This window comes from Oryzias latipes, chromosome 1, assembly GCF_053564925.1.
Source record: "Oryzias latipes strain Hd-rR chromosome 1, Olatipes_Hd-rR_3.1".
In the NCBI taxonomy this organism is placed as follows: Eukaryota; Metazoa; Chordata; class Actinopteri; order Beloniformes; family Adrianichthyidae; genus Oryzias; species Oryzias latipes.
In genome coordinates this window covers 40,730,623-40,749,747 of record NC_136237.1, presented here as the reverse complement: position 1 = coordinate 40,749,747, position 19,125 = coordinate 40,730,623, and the positions used below count along the sequence as shown (strand labels likewise).

At 43.3% G+C, this 19,125-nt stretch overlaps 2 protein-coding genes across 7 annotated transcripts in view; one reads left to right on the top strand and one right to left on the bottom strand.

The window, feature by feature from the left end:
* The first annotated feature begins 1,477 nt into the window (after positions 1-1,477).
* Positions 1,478-4,333, top strand: aanat1 (arylalkylamine N-acetyltransferase 1). Of its 2 annotated transcripts, XM_020704327.3 has the most exons (4): positions 1,478-1,655; positions 2,141-2,301; positions 2,412-2,566; positions 3,851-4,306. In XM_020704327.3, the coding sequence occupies exons 1-4, from the start codon at positions 1,627-1,629 to the stop codon at positions 4,154-4,156; spliced, it is 651 nt and encodes a 216-aa protein (XP_020559986.1). In that variant the 5' UTR covers positions 1,478-1,626; the 3' UTR covers positions 4,157-4,306.
* Positions 4,334-5,154: 821 nt separating this feature from the next.
* Positions 5,155-19,125, bottom strand: part of LOC101165939 (inactive rhomboid protein 2) — a 37,038-nt gene continuing 23,067 nt past the window's right edge. For 4 of the 5 annotated variants that reach the window (XM_011478340.4, XM_078947962.1, XM_020704306.3 and 1 more), the window contains 10 exons: positions 17,978-18,089; positions 17,686-17,760; positions 16,542-16,703; positions 14,761-14,846; positions 14,606-14,678; positions 13,573-13,667; positions 13,145-13,220; positions 12,964-13,064; positions 12,682-12,835; positions 5,155-6,589 (listed from right to left, as the gene is read on the bottom strand). In XM_011478340.4, the coding sequence (XP_011476642.1) occupies positions 6,158-6,589; positions 12,682-12,835; positions 12,964-13,064; positions 13,145-13,220; positions 13,573-13,667; positions 14,606-14,678; positions 14,761-14,846; positions 16,542-16,703; positions 17,686-17,760; positions 17,978-18,089 (1,366 nt within the window). In that variant the 3' untranslated portion in view covers positions 5,155-6,157. Of the gene's footprint in view, positions 6,590-10,358; positions 10,522-12,681; positions 12,836-12,963; positions 13,065-13,144; positions 13,221-13,572; positions 13,668-14,605; positions 14,679-14,760; positions 14,847-16,541; positions 16,704-17,685; positions 17,761-17,977; positions 18,090-19,125 lie in introns of those variants that run through there. The other variant, XM_078947965.1, reaches the window with a different exon arrangement.

The window sequence follows — 19,125 nt, the reverse complement described above, 5'->3', positions numbered from 1 at the left end:
TTTTCAATTTGATTATGTTTCTTTTTAACTCTACACAATTTAAAGTTTTTTTCTCTTGATATAGAAGAGGTTTAAAGGTAGCAGAATAAGTTTTTAAAAGGGTAACCTGGACTCCAAAGAAAATTGTGCCTTTAACACGTTTTCATGGCATTTTCTGACGATAAAGGACATACATTAAGAAAATTAAGCAAAAAAATCGAATTTCTGGCTACTTCTTTATTAAAAACCATTGCAAATCAGAAGCAGATAAAACAATCCAGTTTGAAAAAGATTGTATTTGTGACGTAGAAAATAATGTTCGGCGGGCCACAAGCTTCCGGCTCTGCTCCATTCTGATGCATCCACTCGCAGAAAAATAGATCCACGAACGTCTTTGTTTTCCTTGTCTGAGCTGGAATCTGGATCTAAACTCTACAACTGGATAGCTCTGATATTGCTTGCCATTTTTGTTGCACCAGTTATGTTAGGACAAACAGTCCCGCCAACAACTCAGAGGTGAATTTCTAATAAATTCCTCCTACTCTGTAGAAACTATGTTCTGGAAAACGATTTTATTTTAGCTAAAAACTCCATATACATAATTAAAAACCACTGGGCATGCTTTGAAAATAGATCAGAAGATGATTGGCGTGCTTGAAGTTGAAGATTTTTCGTCTCTTAAAGGTTTTCTCAATTATGAATTGAAAATTATTTTTTACTTTTTATGCTTGAAACCAGTTTTCACAGATAATTTATCCATTTAATTTAGATTTCTACAGAAATCTCGACGATAAAAGCAGACGCGGTGTTTTTTATTTCAACTAATCTTATTTTTTGTGTGTGATTCTCTGACAACCTTAATCAACGAGAAGAACAAAAACATGTGTTTGCACTTTCTGCTGATGCAAGAAAAAATAAAAACTTTAATTTGGTTAAGTTCTGAACTGATCCAAGTTCTGAGCTCACATAAATCAGTGTTTTTTACTGCCAGAGCTCAGCCCTTCTGTATGGTTTATGACCCTGATGAGATTTTACTTAAACTTTGAATCTTTTCGGTATTAAAGTTGTTTTTTGAACAGGAACTGACTTTATTGATTCTTTATACCTCATTCTGGCACCCTCTGCTAATCTGTTAAATCTAGAATTTCCAGATTTCTTGCCTCTTTTCTGCTATCCTTTGCCTTTTAGATTCTGTTTTGCATGTGCTAACAATAATTTCTGATTTTCATAAAGTTTGTCATTGAAGAATAAAATGAACATTTTATTTCATGTCTGTTTCTGTTAAAAAACATGTTTATTAATCCTAAAAATGTTTATTTTCGAATTTTTTGGGGGAAAATAACAACTTTCCGACATTTATTTGCCAGTTTATAAGTACGCTCGTAAAGCATTATTTCTTCCTTTAAATGTTGTTGACTGTTAATTTATTATCTGCCATTTTTCGTGTCTTGTTTTCCTTTCTTGTTGTTCTCTCTCCTTACATAAACAAGTGAAGTTGTTCAATGAGATCAACACCTCAAAACTCCACCCATGAACGGCTTCACCCCTGAAGACATGACAAACAACTCCCCACATCCCATAATCCTCTTATGGATCTGAAAAAGAAAGCGCAGAAAAAAAATCCCGCAACTTCTACCTAAAGGACTAATGAGCAGCAAACGGAAAGTCCCTTTCAGGTAAATCTCTCTGACTCACCTGTTTGTGTTAAAAGCTTTATTTCAGAATCAAAGGTGACAGTTGTATGTTCTAGAAACACTTTAAATAATTTCCATTTCGCATTAATGTATACATTTATGATTAATTTAGACCTTTTGACGCATAAATCAATCCGCATCTCGACGATGAGCGCATGACGGGGATCACAAACGCTCGTGTCCGTGTTGACCCGGTGTATATAATGCATTTAGTTGTGTTAAAATAAGATGTTTATTGTTCAGCTGCTCACGCGGGAAGGTGGGTTTGGTGATCCAGCTCTAAGGATTAAAGAGCGCCACCTCTGAGCCGGTATAAAATCCCAAAACGCGCGCCACCCGCAGCTCCAGTCTTCCTTTACGCGCGGCTGTTTGGTTCCGTTGCGCGCTGACTGCGCGGATCATTTCAGAGAGGAGGTTGGAGAGGTTTGTGATATTTACCCAGGCCATTTCTTGTTTGGAATAATCAGTGGAAGTTGGAGAATGCCCGCCCTCGGCACGGTGCACTTCATGAAGCCGCTCCACATGCGCTCACCTGTTCCTCAGGGCCGCCGGCACACGCTGCCGGCCAGCGAGTTCCGCTCCCTCAGCCCGGAGGACGCCATCAGCGTGTTTGAGATCGAAAGAGAAGGTAACTCTGGATGTCTGAGTCTGATAGCAGTAGAGAGGGTGAACCGGAACCGCGCAACTGGACGGATTTTTGGTGCGTAAAGTTGCTGACCCCTTCCTCTTCTTCTTCAGCCTTCATCTCCGTGTCCGGTGAGTGTCCTCTCCACCTGGACGAAGTGCGTCACTTTCTCACGCTGTGCCCCGAGCTGTCTCTCGGGTGGTTCGAGGAAGGGCGGCTCGTGGCCTTCATCATTGGCTCTCTGTGGGACCAGGAGCGGCTCAGCTTGGTAAGGCGCAGCAGAAAACACCCTGATGGTGGTTTTCAGAAACTTTCAGAAAGTCCTGTTAATCGATGCTTGAGGAACCCAGCTGGTTTACAAACAGCAGGTCACTTCTCATCCATCCTCAATGGGTTTTCTTTGACATTATGGACACGACACGCACCCACTGAAGAGGCAGTCTGACAGCTGAGCCACAAATCTCTCTTGGCCAATACATGCCACACACACACGGATCAAGATTTGGCCTCAATGTGTTCTTGAGTGACAGTATGTCTTACAAAAGACTATAAAACTGTCAAAAGAGAATCTGTAAAGATGGGAAAGATTCTTTTTAACTTCAATTTAAAGGCTAAAATATTGATAAGTTAAATTTAACTACCCGGGAACTAAACAAGACTTAAGGCGGATGCACTTAGGCTGTCTGTAGGTGTGATTACAGACGGGCGTACAGCCAAATTCTCTTTGGTTGAGCCATTTGGAGGCAAGCATTGAGACCCTGTGGATCAGGGGTCTGCAACCTGAGGCTCCGGAGCCGCATGTGGCTCTTTTATTCCTTCATTGTGGCTCCTGGTTGAGAAAGTAACACGACGAACCCAAACTTTTTTTTACTTCATTCACAAACAGTTAAAGGAAGTCGAACTAAAACATTTTTGACAGATTTTTGAACGCCGTTTACCACAAAAAATGAACTGGAGGTCAGACTTTAGGCACACCGGAGTATAAGGCAGATTTTTTATACTTAAAAAAATGTAACGATTTTAAATGTGCATTAATGTTCAAAACAATATGGGGAAGCTCTGATTTCTTTTCAGTTTATCAAATGGATGATTTTTCTGGTTGAGATTCACCACAAATGGGAAAATTCACTTTTAAACTACATTTGCTGCTTTGAGATGCTCCCATATGACACCCAGGGGGTCTCTGCTTAAAGTCGTGTAAACCGCTGCCAAACGGTATAACTATTTTATATTTTAAAATAAAAATTCTCTTTGCGTTTATATTTTATTTATGCCAAAAACACCTATGTCGATTGATATTGATCAGAATGGTAGCAATAATAAATACAAATCAGTGCTTTATTTCAGACTTTTTGGCTCCTTCTGCATAATATGCAGAGGTTGGCTGTTGTTTTGGGTCAGAATAATCCCCCCTTAAGCTGCCAGATCCCCTTTCAGAACCCGGTTCTGATTCTGTTCACTTTACAGAACGCGATTCCTCTCAGATTGTTTTGGATTCTGGTGTTGAAGCTTCTCAATAACTGAACCCTTTCCCTGCGGCTCTGTGGTCCAGGACGCCCTGACTCTTCACAGACCTCATGGCTCCACCGTCCACGTCCACGTCCTGGCCGTGCACCGGACCTTCCGGCAGCAGGGAAAAGGCTCCATCCTGATGTGGCGTTACCTGCAGTACCTGCGCTGCTTGCCCTACGTGCGCCGCGCTGTGCTCATGTGCGAGGACTTCCTGGTGCCCTTCTACCAGAGGTCAGGTTTCCACGTTCTGGGCCCCAGTGAGATCACCGTGGGGCCCCTGACCTTCACCGAGATGTTCTACCCGGTCAGGGGACACGCCTTCATGCGGCGCAACAGTGGGTGCTGAACGCAGAGGGGGCCGGGTTCTGGATTTACTGCTGGGATCTTCAGAGGCAGCAGGACGTCTGCTGCTCCCCGCGGCTGGACCGGATCCGCTGAGGAGGAACGTCAGAGCTGCAGGCAGCTTCTGGGAAGTTTTACGGGCGGGAAAACCAACCGAAGCCGTTTTCTTCACTTTTACCTCATTGGTTTTTAGTCACTACAACTTCCAATGAGTTATTTATGCCATTGAACGTTTTCTAGTTTCCTTGGAGAATTTTTTATTCTGAACTTTTTCCATGGAACCACCAAAGTAAAAGCCTCTTTCAAATGGGAGGACATCACAAAAAAGTGGGAGATTTTTTTTCTTTTCTTGATTTCTGGGATCTCTTCATGGTTGTTGTGATGTGCTGCTTGTTTTTGGCAATCAGAAAGCAAAACAGTAAAAAAATAAAAAATATAAAAAGTTTTTTTTTTCTCTTAACCCATCACCAAATGTAGGTTCCTGAAGTTACAAATTTAATTCAATGAGATTTTTATTTCTATAGCCCAATATTACAACAATAGTCGTCTGAATGGGCTTCATAACAGTAACTGTATAATAAACATGAAATCAGTCATAAGATCCAGTAGGTAATGGCTAAGCTAAACTAAGCAGAATAAGCATCCCTGACCGTAGACCCTCCATCTCAAATGTTGTTTGCCAACTCGTAACTTTTTTTTTATTATTTAGTTGGATTTTTGTAATTTTCCTTTCTGACTTCATGGAGAACCACACTATTGTAGGTTCCACAAACAGGAGCTCAATAAACATTTCTGCATAACGCTTCCTCTTTTATTTTGTTTATCACGGTGTAAATATGTTTGACATTTTGTAGACGTTTTTCGGTCAAAACTGACATAATTCTTCTGCTTTTATGTATTTTTCCTCCCAAGTTTGGCATTTTTATATTTAGCAGAGCAGATCCATGGGAGCAAAATCGTGCAGCAAATCAAGAAAAGAAGAGAGATAAACATCCACAAAACTTTTCGCTTTTTCTTCCAGAGTATTTATTTTGATATGATTGCTTTAAAACTTGCATGTCACATAGAAAACTCAGGCAAGAGCACAACAGTGCTTTGCCAAATACCTGAAGTTCGTTTGACACTTTCCCTTTTTGTCAAAAAATTAGAAAAAAATGGGGATTATTTGGTCCAAATGCAGGCGGAGCAGTGCAGCTGCCTCACGGAGTCGGGACGGTGTGAAAAGGCATCTTCAGCTGTTCCAACTACAGATTCAGGGGGGTTTCTCAGCCTCTGCTGTTCTCAGAGGCCTCCGCCCCACTGACTGACTGACTGACTGACATAATCTCACACAGTAACTAAACCCTCTTAATCCCACAAACAACATTTCTGCGGTCAGCTGGGGTCAAACGGGAGAACAAACCTTCCACTTGTCTGGGTTTTTTTCATGCTAAGGTGGGTTTGATCCCGTCGTCAGGGAGACGATCCGACAGCGTCAAGACCGAGAGTGGAAGGGAAGGAAAAAGAAACCAACTCATTCATGGCTGTTCTGTGGTCAGACTGAACCCGTGCAGCTGTGATGGTTCAACGCAAACGCGCTTCAGAGAGAACCACAGCCGGAGTCTGATTAAGGCAGCGAGTTGGGATTTGGGCGGTGATCTCACCGAGCGCTGATGTTTCCCGCCGCACCTTCACATTCAAGACAAACGGTCGCGTTTAGCGCTCTCCAAGTCGACCATGAAACCAGGACGAGCAGCAGAACGGATTGAAGCGATGCGTCCAAGTAGAGACCAGGAAGAAGCGGATTTTTGATGTTCTTTGCGTCTCTTCCGGGCCTCAGGGAAGCCGCTCGGTTCCAGACGGTACCAGACCCGACTGAGGATTAGTGGTTCAGAGGAGGTTAGTGCATCTGCAGGCCGTCGAGAAGAAAGATCCCGTTTGATTCTCTTTGGGCGGATCCCTCATGAGCGAACAATAAGAAGAAAAAACGTGATTGTCGTGTTCTCTGAAGGCCACAAAGACGACCTCATTTGTGCACGTGATCGATGTCGTGGTCAATGTCGTACTTTTCACAGAACTTGCTGGTCAAAGGGAGGCAGGTGAGATACTCCAGCCAGTTCAGGTTGATGGGGTAGATGTAGAACCAAATGATGAGCGAGGCGAACAGCCCGACGTAGACCAGCATGGAGATGACGATCATGATGCGCTTCCTGTACTTGTCGAAGGTCCCGAAGATGATGTAAGGCAGGAAGGCAAAGGAGAGCAGCAGGCCGCTGAGGAAGCCGAAGATGTGCGCGATGTTGTCGATCCACGGCAGGAGGCCGCACAGGAAGAGGAAGACCACGATGCCCAGGAGCTTGAGGAAGGCTTTCCAGGGCTTTTCCAGAATCTGCCAGCCCTGAATGAGCTCCACGAAGAGGCAAGCCAGGAGTCCGAACTGAGAGCCGGCGGGACCCACCTGCAGGGAGAGAGGAGGAAGCTGTGAGGAAGGCCTGTGGCGGCGCGGGGGGGGGGGCACACGGCTGCTGTGGTTCTGTTCACACAGACATCAATCAGGAGCTTCTGTACTTGAAGCAGCAGTTTAGTTCTGCTGTAAACTTCTCGTGAGTTTAGCTCTCAGCAGAATTTCAGAAAATATTGACATAAAATATTTGGTTCAAAAATGTTTGAATGAGTCTTTTTATCCAATATGGGCGGCAACAGCAGAATGGATGAAATGCTGGGACTTTCTGGAGCTAAAGTGTGGAGCACGGCTAACAAACATCCCAGATTTAGTCTGAATATTGGACTCCTGCTAGCCGGGTCTGAAGACGCCTCTAGAAGTGGACTGACTCTCCCTGGACTCATGGGATCTGTCCAGGACACCAGAGATGGTTGGTCACTTCCTATTTGGGGTGAGGATCACTCCGAGTGGGAACAGGTCATTGTTCAGGGATCCTGTTGGAGTGAGTGGGTCAGGCGGTGAACGGCGAGCAGCTCAGTTTGGACACGTGGGCCGCTCATAAACAGATGGCTAATCTGTGAAGGCGTTAAACGGAGACAGCCCCGCCCGCCGAGCTCCACGCCGCAGAGACAGCCTGGCACTCCCTGCACAGCAGAAGGACGCCACGCCACAGGAAGTTAAAGGTCAAAGCCCCATTAGCTGTCACGCACCTAGCTGTGCGAAATCTGTTCTCCGCAGTTCACCCCATGGGGGAGCGGCGAGCTGCCGACACAGCCGCACTCAGGAACCATTTGGTGGTTTAACCCCTTAATGCAAGCAGGGTGTGACTCAACTGTGGATTTGAACTCCCAACCTTCCAGTTATACGGCCTGATGGACACCAACTCGCTGCTACGACGGGCTGCCTTCACTTTTACCCCCACAGTTTTCTTCAGCGGAAGTCAAAAAGCAAAGAGTTTGCGTGTTCGTCTGTGCGCCGCGCTGGGACACGCAGGCCAACGGTGAACAAACCAGAATCTAATTAAGGTGTAATAAATCACTGATTCAGATTTGAACAGAAAAAGTGACATTTTCAGCAAAAATGTCAAAACTTGTTGGAAGAATTTAGATGTAAAGTTGGGATGTCTGCACAAAACACGCCTAAAAACATGTCAGAAACTCTCCTTTGGTCATACATTTATATTTTGACGATCTTTTTTTTCAGACATTTACTTTAAGAAGGAAAAATAGAAATATCCAAAAGGAAGTGAGAAGTAAAAGTTGTCTTTGCCTTTTTTAATCACATTTAATGACATTAGATGAAGAATTTCTGAAATTTCTGAGTTGATATCCCAGCTGACACCTCCATCCTTTACCATAAAAATATGAAAAAAAAAATTATTTCTAGTCTTTTCTGAATTCAATAACTGTATAGAAGTTGCAGTGAAGTTTGATCTAGTGTGTGAATGCAGTCTGCAAAGGCAGATGGAGCTTCTAAGAACCTCAAACTGGTGCATCGTCCCACAGGGGGTTTTAGGAAGCTGGTACCAGTTTGGTTTTACTTTTCTTACCATAGGTTTATAGATCTATGAGGCTGAACTGACTCCCTCATCCTGTTACGAGAGAGGAGCGTTGTAAATAATAGTAAGAAATCCCATTTTGATGGGACTCTGTAAACAAACCTCCTGTTCTCTTCCTCCATGGTCAAGACGGAGAAGCTTTTGGTAAAACATAACGCTGTATTCTTAACTATTATTAACCTCCATCTTGAGGCAACAACGTCCACAAATCCTGTTTTGATCAGAATTCGTTTTTATTTTTTTACTGGATTCTTTAAGGCTAATTAAAAGTCAAAAGTAAAAAACTGTCCTTAAAGCTAATCAGTTTAAGATGAAACTGTTTTCTAATTAGAGATGATTAAAACATTACCGACTTTAGTGATAATGCCTGAAAAAAATGAGGAGGATTATTAATATTATATTTTTACTTCATAAAGACGTAGTATTTACAAAAACAGAAACAAAGCTCATTTGAGAGGAGCTGCTTTCCTCTCATTCCACAGTCTTGCTGTGCGAGTCATTTTCCATGACTTAACACCTGCAGGATAATCCGCCTAAAGCGCAGCTTTAAGTGGACGGACGTGCGGCGCTTTAGGCGGCGTGCGCTTCCTGCGGATATTCTGGGGGTGGAAAGGCCACAGAGGTGATGAGCAGAGCGGAAAGAGCGAGAAAGTACGGAGACATGAAGACGAGAGTTTCTCACATTTAGGGATTATTTTACAAATGTGGTCTTTCAGTGCTTTGAATGTGAATGAAACACGACGTTCAACGTAGGACGCTTCGTTAGAGGCTGAACGATTGGATGTTCTGTCTGAAACTTCAAAGGAAATGTTTACAGTGACGAGTAGCAAAAAAGAAACCCATCGACTCAACTGGTTTACTCAGAAGACGATGTTGGATATTATTGGTTTTAGCTCGTTTTCTCAAGATAAGGAGATTTGGGAACTTCTCATGGGAAAATAGAATTTTTTTTAAATTGGAAATCTTTGTTTTCAGTGCAATAAATAACAAATGATGTTAGAGTGTGGCGTCTGTCACCGTAGAGCAGGGGTCGGGAACCTATGGCTCGCGAGCCATATATGGCTCTTTTGATGGTCACATGTGGCTCGCAGACACATTTTTAATTTTTTCTTTTTCATTAGACCAGTCCTTCTCGGGCGCGATGCGATGGCAGAGGCGCACAGTAGTAGCGGTGCTTGGAGAGAAGGATCTGCGCCAGCATTATCACTTTACTATTATCTATTATTTCACAGAGTTTGTACCAGCCGGAAACCTGTGAATTGCCGTGCCTAAAATTGCGCGCCCCCGTCTCTGAGAAAGAGCGCGCAGTAGCGGGGACGGGATGTGACTGAGAGGGAGAAAGCAGAGGGTGAGGGTGGAGTTGTGGGCTCGGTCAGTAAGGTGAACCGCGCAGGGATTGTAAAAACATAAAACCTGCTGCCCGTCACTCACTGCAGCGTGTGAGTGTGTGTGTTTGGCTCCGCGTCTGCATGTGAGCAGTCTGTCTCACATTTACAGAACATTCAGACCTATGATCACGTTTAAAGTCTCAACGCCTGAACGAAGCAGAAACTCACCACGTATCAACCAGACTAGACCATCAACAAAACTACCACGAGAAATACTCATCATTTATTAGCAACAGCATAACAATGTTATTAAAAATAATCCACAGACTTATTGTACTTTAAAAGTGTTGAAATTATATCAAATGCACACATTCACTTGAATATTTAGTTTTAAACATATTGTAGCGGACTGAGTTTAACTTGGCTGTTGGGCCGCGTTAAAAGTTCTGGAGTTCCTTGAACGCATCAAGCAGAGATCTGATTGGCTCTTAGTTCTGTCGCTCAGCCTGTTGTTAGTTAATTTGGACCAATGGGGTTCAGCTATGGGCCGAATAAGGGAAATGGGAGGGCTGGAGCGGGAGGGGGGAATATAAAGTTGGGAGAAGCGCTCTCGTCTCGGCGGGAGAGATTCAGGAGCTGCTGAATTAATTTACGGCATTTGTTACAGCCTGCATTAACCAGAATAAAGAACCTTAAAAGAGGTTAAGTCTCCGTGTGGGAAAAGGACACTACATTATTGTATGGCTCTTTCGAAATTACATTTAAAAATATGTGGCGTTTATGGCTCTCTTGGCCAAAAAGGTTCCCGACCCCTGCCGTAGAGGATCTTTGCACACGCACCAAGCCATTTGTACGCGTTCCTGTTAAAATAAAATCACCGCCTTCATCCCGGTTGTGGGAGTTCAGAGCATCAGGTGTCACTTTAACTACCAGGAGCAGCCGTGGTCGCAGTGGTAAAGCGGTCGACCTCTGATCGCAGGTTAGGTTCCCGCCTTGCCCGTCTATGTGTTGAAGTGTCCTTGAGCAAGAGCCCCACATTGTTCCTGGTGGTTACAGGTTGACTGTAAAGAAAGCTGAATAAGTTTAGTTTATACACGATGTGGGTGGCACAATAATCCTGTATGCTGTGTTTTATGTTCACGTCTACACTAACTTGTTCTGCTTCTTCACTGATCTCCAAGCAAAAAAAAAAAAAGTGCACAGTAGTCCTTGGAGTCCTTGGTATGATGAGGGTCACCATTTGCGGTCTCTCTGTTTCAAGATTTATTTTCTTTCCTGATTTTGCCCACAGACGGCCCGTATCCACCCATGAGGGCAGTTGTAAGGCTTTAATCTGAATAATGGCTTCGGGCTACTCTCCAGGAGGGGGAAAGTGGTTTCTTACCGACACATGCAGGAGAGGCCAAACCTGCTGGGAAAACAGGATGATTCATTCATCATTTCCTTGGAAATCTATTGAGGGGCCGTATAGAAGCTTTGACTCTGACACAATAGTTTCAGGGTGTTAGGGTTGGGGGGTTTTACAACAAAAAGTCTAATTTCAGCTTTTACAGAGAGAAAAGCAATGATCAATAAGCAGACATAATCTAATTAGCAGTTTTAATCGGAATCTTTCCCGCTCACGTTTAATCTTTTGTGTCAGTAAGTGTGCTTCAACTTTCCTTCAGCAGGACGCTCTGGACGGGATTACGGTATTGACAAAGCTTTGTCCCGGACAGTCGACGGGACCGAGTTCTCAGGAGGAGTTTGGCGAGGAACAGCAGTGGTTCCATCCTTTACTAACCAGTTTTCTATTCCCAGAGCTCCTCGCTTCATCCCTGCAAAGCCACTAAATTTACATCCGGATTAGCGGCGCTCGCGGTGGTGTCACTCTGAAGAAGTATGGAAGTTTCTTATGTTTCACTCGGCTTGTGCTCGGAGACGTTTGCCGGTTGGATGGCAGCGCTCTTTTCACATGAACTCGTTGCCACATGAAGCAAAGCTCTCTGGGAATCGGCACGATCACATTCCAGAGAGAGTTGGCAGCCAACTTTTGGCCTTCTCCAGACCGGGGCAGTCAGGTCTGCTCTGATAATCCTCTGCAGGAGAAATGATCTAAAATAATCTGAGGGGCACAAAGGGAAAGCAAGAGGAGGAAAGGGAAGTTCTACATCCCATCACCACGGAGACGGCAGATCCAAGCGGAGATCTGACGGTAAAGAAGTGGAAATGAAATGATCCACAACTCTTTAAGGATGGAGGCGGGGAAAACGGGTAGACAGGAAGCATGCTGGGTTTCTGAAGAATGGATAAAGGGCAATCATCGTCCTAATTCATCCAAATGGAATTAAGAGATTTAGGAGGTCATTGCTGGGATTACATGTGCACCAAGTGTGAAGGAGATTCCCAACAAACAAAGTACAAAAGAAGTGAGAAAACGACAGTTTCACTTAGTGTCAAATAAACTCAGGTTTTCTTAGTTTGTGTTTCCACTGCAAGTTAAAGTCGCACTCTAATTATCCTTTTTCTCGTTTCAAAGTGTTCGGAATGGTCTTTTAATTATGTTTGTGCAGTTTTTAGCCAAAATAAAAAAACAAAAGAACATATTTTCTGCAGAGCAGCAGGAGTTCATTAGAAATTCCTCTGAGTTGAGGGTAGGAGTTCGCTCCGTTTATTTCCCATCAGCCCCTTGTTTACATTTTTCCCCGCTAGCTTGTAGCGCCTCACAAGTCCAAACTAACATTAACGTAGCAAAATAAAGCAGCAGGCAATATCAGAGCTTTGCTGCCGTACAGTTTGGAGCCATTAATGTTCATTTAAATGTGACAGGGGGCGGTCGACCTCTGATCGGAAGATTGCAGGTTCAATTCCCGCCCTACCTGCCCATGTGTGTGAATGGGTGAGTGGGTTTGTGACTGTCGGGCGCTTTGGGCCTTTGAGGAAGCTAAAGTATCCGCCATTTACCATCTATAATAGGATTTAGAAGGCAGTTTTCAGTACGAGTGATGTATGTGATTTTGTATATGATAAAACAAGGGAAAAAGTGAAATACAGCCAGGAAAGTTTCCTCAAAATGAGAGAAAGTGATTTCAATCTCTATTTTGAAATGGCCTTAACAGCATTTATACCTAAAAGATGTTGGCTTTCTAATCCCAACCAAACTAATCCCATAAATGAGTCTGCTTTTACATCAGATACAGTGTGTTGGTAAGAAACTCCTTTAAAAGCAGTCGTCAGCTCACCTCAGCCCTGTAAGGCAGAAACAAGGCCGATGCCAGGTTCCCAGTGATGCCGCTGAGGATGTAGATCACAGAAATGCGGCCCCAACCGGCCAGCTTCTCCAGGTCCCTCAGGATGGTCATCTGGAACACCACCGACACCACACAGTGCAGCAACCTGCAGAGACAGATCATGTCCAAATTCATCCACATTCTCCCAATGACCACTGATGAGGAGACCTCTTCCAGAGAATAAAAGCTCCATTAAAATGGGTAAATAAAGATTTCAGCACATTGGTGACTTACCCGGCATGGAGGAAGAGGGACAGCCAGAGTCGATAGACCTGATCGGGGATGGCTGGGTTGAGGAAAGGCAGCAGGCCGCACACTTCATCCAGACAGTGGACCTGTGCGACAGCGGGGACATCAGAGACAGATGGGAATGCAGAGGGAGGGTCCACCAAAACATGAAGGCATCCCACGCTACCTGTGAGCACAGTGTGGCCTCTTCGTGGAAGTAACCGTGCATGAAGGAGCAGTACTCTCTAGTTGTGATCTCACATCTGTAGCAGACAGGAAAACACATCAACCAGAATCAGATCCATTCATATCCCAAACTCTTTTTATAAAGAAGTATTCCTTCTCTTTAACCCTTTAACACCTAAATACCACATGGTCTTTTGACCGTTTACACGATCAACGTGAATCCGCTGATTCTGACACGGAGAAAAACAGCTTTGTTTAAAGGTGTCATGCTGCTTTTCTCCCCTTCAGAATCTGCTGGAATCATGTTAATTGTGTTAAAGGTTAAAGAGGTACGGTAGTTTTACGAATGTCAACCCTGGAGCTAAAGCTCTGTTATTAAAGGGTTATTATATTTGGGAAAATATGTTAAATCAGTGAAACTATTTTTACCTGCCCTTAGTTCCTATGCAGCAAGGCCGGCCTATGATGTTACAGTCCAAGTGTCTGAAGCCTGTTTTGATAAACGTCGTGGGTATTGTGCAGATCTAGAGGAAGACAGGTGGGGGTTCGTAGAGAAAATGCACCTTTGATAAAGACGATGGCATCAAAGACTCGGGGCGCTTTCACACCAGGATAGTCTGGTGGACTCTGAATGGGCTGGGAGCAGGAAAAAACAGTTTATTTTCTCACTCTAAAGTACTGACTGGGCATGAGAACTGGACTGAGTGACTCCTCCCCCCTGGTGTTCCAAACAGGAAGTACATGTTGCCTCCAAAAAGCCAAAATCCCATAGATTTCTATAGAGAAATAAACAGCTGTTACTCAGTCATTCTATTGGTGAGAAGAACCGTTCCTGCTCTGATACTTTTTCTTTTAAATGTTCTTAATAATCCTCTTTTTTCATGCTTTTTCTGTAGTGTAAGGTATTAGAAGTTATAAACTGACCAATCAGATGAATCAATAGGCGGTGCCTGCTGGCCCCCATGCCCACTGTTCAAAACGTTTCATTGATAGATGTGGTGTAGCCCGCTTTCAAGTGGTAGGGGTGTGGACTTCCAACAAGCTCACTCCTGATTGGTTGCCATAAAAACATTGACTCAAACCAACCAAGAAATCACTGCTTACCAACGTAACTGTGACGTAAACTGAAGTGAAAAAATGGTGACTCCATTGACTTAATTTGGTTAGAGCCAATTTTCTATTTTCCATTTTCTGAGGGTGACGTCAGTTCAGTTCTCTGATAGTCAATGGTCTGAACTCAGACTGGAGTAAAACAACAGCTGATGTTTGGGGTAGTAATGCCGACTAACTTGTGTACAAAGACTTGTTTCCAGCCAGATTAGAGTTTTCCTACTGGTCCAAGCTAGATTCTAGGTGGGATTTATAGATCCTCTGAGGAGGCTAGAGTGAACCAAACCCCCTGATGCAAAAGCACCCCAATTTTTTTAAACATTTTTTTCAAAATGGAACCATTGCCCCTCACCGGCCACTTGGTGATGTCGTCTGGCCACATGTGAATCTTGATCGTCTTGGAAGAGGCGGGCTCATCGCAGACTCTGATCACAACATCAAACACGGCACAAGTCAGTTCTGGCAGAGGTCAGAATTTGGGATCTGTATCGAGATCTGCACCCTCACCTGGGATCCTGATGACAGACGGCCCCTGACGACCTATTAAAGTCCACCGTTTCATTTCTCCACTTGATAAAGGTTGCCAGCATGTCCTGCATTCAATCACAGTTTTAAATGAATCCTCACTTCAAAGCAACAACGTATGTAGATTTACCCTAAAAGCATTTTAAATATTTCATGAACACTACTCACAGTAAGTTAGGGATATTGTTATTTACGAGTGCTTTTTCTATTTTGTTTGATTTTCAATTCAATATGTTTAAAGTTTCCTTTGATATTCAGAACAATGAATGAGAAGAAACACCAATTTCATTAGTTTGATATTAATTACCCCTAAAATGAAGGCAATGCAAAAGATATCCCCTAAAAACAATCATTGACCATGTCATTAGCAGGTATTTCCTTCATGTGTGGAATAACAGCTTGACAGTGACGTCTCGTGCTCCTCACTGGCATCATTATGCTGTTCTGAGGCGTTCTACTTTTGGGGGTCCGACCATCCAGTCTCTGCTTCAGCTGGTCCCAGACGTGCTCTATGGGGTTCAGGTCAAGGGTCATCGCTGGACACACCATGTAAGGCACTTCCACTTCCTGAAGTCCAGCTGTGACACTTCTGGCACCATGTGGTGGAGTATTATCATCCACGAACAGAAAGTTGGGGTGTTCTGGTAGAATTGGGGAATGATGATAGTTCTATGATGAAGTACATGGCTGGACCACCTAAAATAGTCAAAGGAGTTTTGCACAGACTTGATGGCCGTCCAGACTGTTGCTCCTCCTACACCAAAGCCAACCCTGGAGACCATGTTGACCTTGGCTTATTGCTCACCTCGCCTTCATCAGCAACGCTGACGACCATCGATTCTGTGCGAGGTGACCTGACACTCATCAGTGAACAGGATGGTAGACCATTGCTGCCTGTTCCAGGTCACATGGTCTTTTGTCTAACGGTGTCTTGATGTCAGTGGAGTCACCAGCAACAGTTGTCTGTCATTCCAGTCAAAGCGGTGGAGTCGAATGGTTTGCGGGGAAACCTGAGTACCCCTCACATCTGGTAAACGGGGCCTGCAGCTGTTTGGCGTTTGCTAAACCACGTTTGAGGTCCTTAGGTTCTGGTTATTGTTGTGGTCTGTCATCGGCGGGGCTCCACTCCTGGGCCTGTCACTAGAGGCCAGTAATTCTGTGTCTTGGTGAAAGTTTGCTGATGACACTTTGAGATTCATCAAGTTCACCTGCAACACCCGACTGTCGACTACCAACCTGTTCTAACATCTGTTAAGCAACGTCGTGTCTTCATGACTGTTTGAATGATGAACTTGGAATGACTTACTGGCTAAATCAGCTTTTTAGACTCCAAGAATGTTAACATTGATGCAACATTGAAAAGGTTTATCTTTAAGAATTGTCGTTTTTCTGCCCCAATAAATCAGACCAACTGAACAGAGTGAGACGGTTATGAGGAAAACACAAAATGAGGTCTTTCTGTCACCCCAATATACAATTACCTCCCTTTCCTGAAAAACTGTGAAGTAAAACAAACACTGTGTTCATGACATCCACTAAATTTTTCACAAAATCCCTGAGTTATTGTGAGTCGTGTATATCACAGTTTTTCAGTTGATTATGTTTACAGCTCATAATCGCCTTTTATTCTAAAGAGTTGCATATTTTCAGATTTCTCCGTAGGTCACATGTCACCAAATCACCAGGTTTAGGTCATGAGCACCTAAACAGATATAAAGTGGTTGACTCAGAATGTGAAAAGGGCACAAATGAAAAAGCCTTACAGAGCAGTCGTTGCTTTGCGTCTGCACACATCCAGAGTTATCGTTCTGAACACAGCAGCCAGACTCCCTCTCAAGGTTTTGGGCATTTTGGATCAATTTGACTATCTGTGCGTCCTTCCGCATGCAGGGGGAGAACTTAGCCCCCAAGTGGATCAGATCCTCCTGAAAACCCAGGAGAAGGATTGAAAATACATTAATCAGAAAGAAGTGCCAAAGAAGACAGAACATCATTTCAAGTCCTCTAAAGAGAGTGTTTTTCAACCAGTGTGCCGCAGCACACTAGTGTACCGAGGGAAATTGCCCTCCTTAACTGATCTAAAAACATTTTCCATCTCAGGATTTCAGCTCTTTGTTCATCCAAACAAACCCTGTTAAAACACTGAGAAGTTAGGAATATGAAAGATGGTAAAATACTTTTTTCTTTGTGTTTATTTGATTCTATTAAAGACATTTTGATAAGAATGACGGTACCGCGATTTAGCTGCCACTAAAGCTCTGTTTTAGGAAAAGTCCCGCCCCTTTAAACTGTCTCCACCAATAATTCTTGGAGGCTTAATCACATCATCAGTCTGACCAATCAGAAGTGGTTAAAGTCTTCACTTCCTTGTTCCGATTCTGCTCATAAAGTCTCTCAGTTCCACCAAAAATACCAGCTAAAGCTCGTCTTTAGCGGTGTAGCTTTCCACAGAATCCGGTGTCAAGACTGTGGAACAAGTGAACAAAACAGATTTTTGCACTACATCTCCCATGATGCATTGGGTTAAAGTGACAGCGTCTCAGCGCACAATGAGTCTCTCCCCTTAACGTCTTAAAACAACAACAAACACACATCAGTTTTTGAATCTTTTAACTTAACTTTTATTTTAGAAAAAACAGTTGCAGCTTCCAGCTTTTTCTGCCACAATTATCACCAAAATGCACGTGAGATCATGGAGAGGCTGTAGATCAATACAGACTATGAGCTTTTCCTTTTTTTTTTGGATGCTGGTGTGCCGCGGGATCTTTGTCAAGGTTAAAGTGTGCCGTGGCTCAAAAAAAAGGTTGAAAAACGCTGATCTAAAGAGTGTTCTTCGCTTCATTCGTGTGTGATAACTGTCTGTCTGAACACATGAGCCGTTCCAAGTGAAACATGTGGACAACTTACCGAACCCGGACCAATCCAAAAGTTCTCCTGCTGGACGAACTTGACGCTTTCATAAACGCCTTTGGTCATTAGCACCTGCAGAGGGCGACAGAGCGCAGTAACAGACAAAGTGAATCACTTTCAGAATGAAAAACGGGAATTTTAAAAGTACTAAACAAAGGAAAGATGAACCACAAACATTTTCAGTATTTCCGCCTCCTTTTTACCATAAAAAGCGTCATTCTTGCCAACTCGCATGCAAAAATATTGGAGTTCAGAGGGCATTTTTGATGAAGATCAAAGCTTCACTCACCAGATCTGTTGTCGAATGCTGTGAAAACCCCACAGGGGCAAAGCCATAAGTGCAGCAGGCCAGAAGTGTGATAACTATGTGGACAAACGTAACCCAATAAGTGAAGTAGGGCCTGAAACCACAAGCAGGAAGAAAAAAACAGCTGAAGCAGCTGAAATATGTGTAGTGGTTTTGGACTTTTCAAAAATTACATAATAAAGATGACTCCAGTGAGATCATTCTACCTCAAACCCAAATTTATTAGCAATGGATTCAAATGTTATTGAATTCTAAAAACCAGATTTAATGATTTTTACTGTTACAGTGGTCCCTCGCTATATTCGCCGTCTGGCAGAGCATTATGTTCTGCTTCCTCATAGACAGAATTCAATTGAATTTAGTTCCTAAATAACTAAATCAACTTAGTTATTAAATTTAGTTTTTATGCTTTCAGCAAAAACTGATTGTAGTATAGTATTAGTAATAGTATTAGAATAGGAATAACAAACATGAGAACACAATACTAGATGTTAGAAAATTCATAAAATAATGTATAAACTCATCAGAAAGATAAAAACACACATCAGACCAACCCGTTAAATATCCACTCCAATGAAAATGGTGTTTTTAACCCGTTCTTGTGGCATTTTTCTCGTAAGGAGGACAAGTATAATAAAAATTAAGATAAAAATTGCATTTCTGTATCCAAAATGTGGTGAATCAGAAGCAGACAGAAAAATGCATCCACTTGCAGACAAATGGGTCCATGAACGTCTTTGTTTTCCTCATCCGAGCTGGAATCTGGATCAGAACTGAGCTTTGATATTGCTCGACATTTTTGTTGCACCGGCAACGTTAGCTTGTGAGGGTTTGTAAGCTATCGGGAGAGAATGTAAACAAAGCCACGATGGGAAATTGGGCGAGATTGCTCCACAACAACGGCCCCGCCCACAAGTCTTTACCAAACTCCTGCCTCTCTGCAGACACTATGTCCTAGAAAACGACACAGGTTTTCCTACAAACAATATTTAGTTTCATTTTTAAAAAGGCTAAAACTGGTCAAAGACTTCAAACCAGTGGGAAGTAAATTCCAAAGTTCTGAGCCTTAAACAGAGAGTGGAGTTTGAGCAAAAAAAAGAATTTTGTAAAAAGGAACCTGACAGTTGGCC